Below are 4,480 nucleotides of genomic sequence, written 5' to 3'. Positions count from 1 at the left end.
ACAAATTTAAATATGGTTTGAATGAACTTGGCAATAATACTTAGAGGGATTCTTCCAGAACAAGAAAATAGTGTTTAGAGTGTCATTAAATATCATAAACCTTCAAAGCACTATTTGTATCCAACTATATTAAACATGGAATATATATTCTGCAGTTTATAAATTAACATTACAATGCTATTACCTATCACTTATTTTTTTTACTTTTTTCCCCATATAAAACAAAGCAAGGCTTTTGCATGAAACATAAGTGATGTGCCTGGTTCATGTGCCTTGCTCGTACAGAAGCTGTGCACTCCGAGTGGTCCCAAGAAGAAAATTGACTGTTTATTCCTTTGTGGTGGGAAGATTTGTTTTAATCATAAACTACAATGTGCAGGATCAGCAGCATAAAGGCTATGCATGATGACAACAGAGAGCCCAAACTGCAAATAAAATGGTTTATATCAACTCTCATCTCTGGCTGCCTACACTTGCTAGTAGCAGTAATGATGCTGTAATTACAGTACAAATATTCAAATCTTTTAAACAAAAAGAATAAAAATACAAAAACATTCATTATATTAATCTGGGAATTCCAGTGACCACTCTTACAGTACACTATGTATTTTGAACTTCTTTTAGAAGCACCATATACACAGTATTGTAGCACTTAGGTATAAAAAGCTTCTGCTGCAACACTGCTGTATTCTCAAGGCCACTTGTAAGGCACTTTAAGGCACTAGAGTCCTTTCTGTCATTGGCATCCATGTTAGAGCTTTTGGTAAAAAAAAAAGGAAAGGCATTTGGAGAATTTGCCCTCCATCTGCTTGTACAAATCCGTAACTTTGCTCAGGGCATCTGATGCATCATATCCATTGAACACTCTGCCCTCCTGTCACTCTTACCCCTCCCATTTTTTACATAACAAAAATACTATGAAAATAATCCTAAAATACATATGGACATTGGTCACAGCTGAACTCATATTCCACATTTCCCATCAATTTTATGCCTTAGTGCTGAGGTTCTGACACAAAAGCTTGCTAATTAAAGAGAAGACAGAAGAAGACTTTCTCTATAAATTTAAGTTCAAATCTTGTGAAGGCCACGTAAGAATTGTTTCTGATCTTAATAAAGTTGGATCTGAAGTTTCATCTTGAGTGTTTGGCCTATTTCCCCATTGAGGTAGTTGAAGTCTTTCTCATCCTCTAATTTCTGCAGTTCCTTCTTGCGGTATAGAGGCACGCTGGTAATCTCCAGGTTATACAAACCTGGAGTTACCTTTTTGCGGCCAAGATGCAAGAAACTTTGACCCTCCTTCTGATGAATGCGAAAGTTGTTATCCTCGTTACCCTGAGAGATGACATAGCGTACATGGTTGATCAGTGGCTGGACCGCTGGCATTAAATCCATGATATGTTCTTTGTTTGTCAAATGGGACATGTTGAAGTTCATCTTAATTGGTCCATCGATGTCAAGGCTAGCCATGCTGTGAGTCTAAGGAAAAATCAAACACACACATATAAGCAGATATATACAAAACTAAAAAAAAGGGGAGAGGGCAGAAGCACTACAAAACTGTTTGAGACATCAGTGACATTGAGAGTGGATGCAGTGGGTAATGACGACGGGAACATAAAAAATATGCCTAAGGGACTTGATTGAAGTTTCTTTAGGTGTACCTCATAAGCACAAGATCCACAAGTGGTTAAGCTGTAAAACACCTATGGGGTTTAAAGTATAAATTTAGCCATGCAACATATGTATGCAGTTTGGGCTAACTGAAATGCCTGAGGTCAAATAAAGTGCTGAGACTTTTCTAAATCTATCTTGATTTACACCTCTCTTTACTTACGTACGTACATAGGTTCTCTTCTTACATACATCAAAATCATTTATAGCTTTGAGCAGCAAGCCCTACCCTATGCAGGAATGCAATTTATGTTTATCTAGGCAGACTGAGGTTATCCATCTAATATACAGTACTCGAGAACTACATTATTTCTCAAAAGAAAAAGTCTATGTGCATTAAACTGCCCAAGAAGCATAGGGTAATATCTAACACTGCAAATTTTAGCATAGCTTAGGGGTCTAAAGCACAGTCCCACTTTTAGATAAAGTTAGGTTGTCTTCTTTCTTTAGGGGAAATGATGATCTCACCTAACCTTACAGTCATTGGGATGTTATAGTAGAGTGTTTGGTTTACTTGTTGTAATTGAGGGTTAATGCTTATAAGCAGTTCCTGATAATATCACATTTTATGTATATTCATAAATGAGTTAATAGTGCACAACTTGAGAGTTGGAGCCAGGGATTATGCTTTATTTTCCGCACTAGTTTATCTCTTACCTCATGTTCAGAGGTGGAATTTGTGCTGCGTCGCTGCCTTCCTCTCTTTGGATACCCGTTGACCTTGCACTCGTAGCAGTTTTCAGGGGACAAGATGTTTTCTTCATCTTCTTCCACAGGAGCTGGTAGATAAGAACCTTTGCCAAATCCTAAGCCAGACACACAATGCCTGCAATACAACAACATGCATATATCAAGAGAAGCCACCTGATCAAAGGAAGACTATCAGGAGAGTAAGAAAGACTTCAGAAAATGCTACCTCTGTGGTTGTTATACCGGCCCCCTGGCTTCAATGTCCTGTCAGTCACTGAACTGACACAAGCATACAGATTAAGAAAGTCAGATATGCATATTGTTTTCCAGGTAACTGAATCAGCATGACACACAGGCAACCAATGCAGTGAACACTCTGTAGTACACCACAAGCACCACAAATTCAGAATCATATGAATTATTGGCAATATGGAGGTGCAGTGTGGAGCGAACACTGTGTCAAATTAAACCCTGAGGAGTATGTCTGTCTGTGAATAAAAATTTCCGGGAAAAAAATCTTTACTCATGCTTACCCTTGGCCAGCTCGGAAATATCCTCCAGGACATCCACAAAGATAGCCACCATCAGTGTTGGAACAACCATAACTACAAGGGCTTGCCCCAGATGAACATTCATCAACATCCTGGCACCCTCCAAAAGACTGCTCAAAATCAAATCCAGAAGGACATATGCACTTGAAGCTTCCCAAAGTGTTGTAGCAGGAGGCGGAACCACAAGTGGACTGGCTGGAACATTCATTCTCATCTAGGAAGAAAACCAAGAATACTTCTGAGTATGAACTTAGGTAGGAAAACAATGCTGTCACTGCAATGGTTTGGTAAACTGACCCCTCAGGAGCGAAGGCAAAGTTGGGGTGATGCACAGTTAAACTTTTTCTTTCTTCTGGAGGTTAGGAATGCAATTGCTTGTTTCAACAGCACCAGTATTTTGTCATTCTTCTATATTTTAATTATAAAATCCAAACTGGCAATCTAGTAACATGCCCCATCTGGTATTTTCACAAACAACCAGCTAAATTAGGACCCCACCTGGAGCTCCTCCCACCGGACCAGAGCTGACTCGCCGCTGCTCTCCCGTGCCGAAGGTAAGTGGAAAAAAAAAAACATAGCACAAACATCAGGGCATTTTGACAAGTACAAGTACTTGTCAAAATGCCCTGTTTTTACAGGGGTCGGGGTCAGGGAGGGGGGAGGGAGGGGGGGGGCGCAAAAATGCACCTTGCCTGTGTAGGCAAGAATCCTAGCACCGGCCCTGGAGCTTACATGTGTGTTTTGTTTTCAAACAAAAAATGCATGAGCTTAGAAAAATGGCAGGCTGCTTCTTGTATCTACTCACCAACACACTGGTTCCACTGATAGTGCTGAACATAGCCCTGTGGGCAGCCACAGCGATATCCTCCTAGGACATTCTGGCAGCCATGTTGACAACGGTGGTTGCTATCACACTCATCCACATCTGAAAAATAAATTATTAACTGCTGCTTAGCTCACTGTGGTGCAATATAAATTTTTCTCATTGTGCCATTGAAAAATTAATACAAAGTCCTGTAGTCTAGCACTATCTTCTCTTACCTTCACAGTTGCTGCCAGCGTTATCTAGTGTAAAACCTTTCTGGCACTCACAGGTGTAGCTACCAGGGCTGTTTTGGCACATACCACGGGAGCCGCACAAGGATGGTTGAGCACTGCACTCATTGTTATCTAGTAAGAATAAAATACATTTTACGTCATTTAGAATATTTACCAACTACAGGTATTCATATTGGTATCTGTTATTATATAATAGTACAAGTATGGAGTTTCTTTCGTCAAAAGGATTTTTATTAATTTTAGGTGCATAAACAAGTAAGCACGTGTACATATCAAGTGTCGGTCTTAGGAAACAGTACATGTATTATGCACAGTAAAATAAGATTATATTAGTATCAATGGACCATTGAAGTCCAAAGAAACAGCAAGTACTCAGCATAAATATAAGCAACCCAGTAGCATGGACATTGTGTTTGAGTTGTCTGGTTCTTGAGGGGGGGGAGGAAACTTAGCAAGTAAAGAGGAAAAAGAGAGGGGGAGAGAGAGAGAGGGGGGGGGTATGAGGG

General features: G+C 39.9%; 1 protein-coding gene across 1 annotated transcript in view; it reads right to left on the bottom strand.

The window, feature by feature from the left end:
• Positions 1 to 380: 380 nt before the first annotated feature.
• Positions 381 to 4,480, bottom strand: part of LOC108792265 (fibrillin-2-like) — a 153,745-nt gene continuing 149,645 nt past the window's right edge. Inside the window, exons 60-64 of the mRNA XM_018563004.1 lie at positions 3,957 to 4,085; positions 3,721 to 3,840; positions 2,898 to 3,129; positions 2,317 to 2,500; positions 381 to 1,479 (exon numbers count right to left, since the gene is read on the bottom strand). Of these exons, the coding sequence (XP_018418506.1) occupies positions 1,111 to 1,479; positions 2,317 to 2,500; positions 2,898 to 3,129; positions 3,721 to 3,840; positions 3,957 to 4,085 (1,034 nt within the window). The 3' untranslated portion in view covers positions 381 to 1,110. The remainder of the gene's footprint in view (positions 1,480 to 2,316; positions 2,501 to 2,897; positions 3,130 to 3,720; positions 3,841 to 3,956; positions 4,086 to 4,480) is intronic.

This window comes from Nanorana parkeri, unplaced genomic scaffold, assembly GCF_000935625.1.
Source record: "Nanorana parkeri isolate BGI_ZX_2015 unplaced genomic scaffold, ASM93562v1 scaffold621, whole genome shotgun sequence".
NCBI classification, from domain to species: Eukaryota; Metazoa; Chordata; class Amphibia; order Anura; family Dicroglossidae; genus Nanorana; species Nanorana parkeri.
The sequence above is the reverse complement of the archived record's forward strand: the minus strand, read 5'-3'. Positions and strand labels throughout refer to the sequence as shown.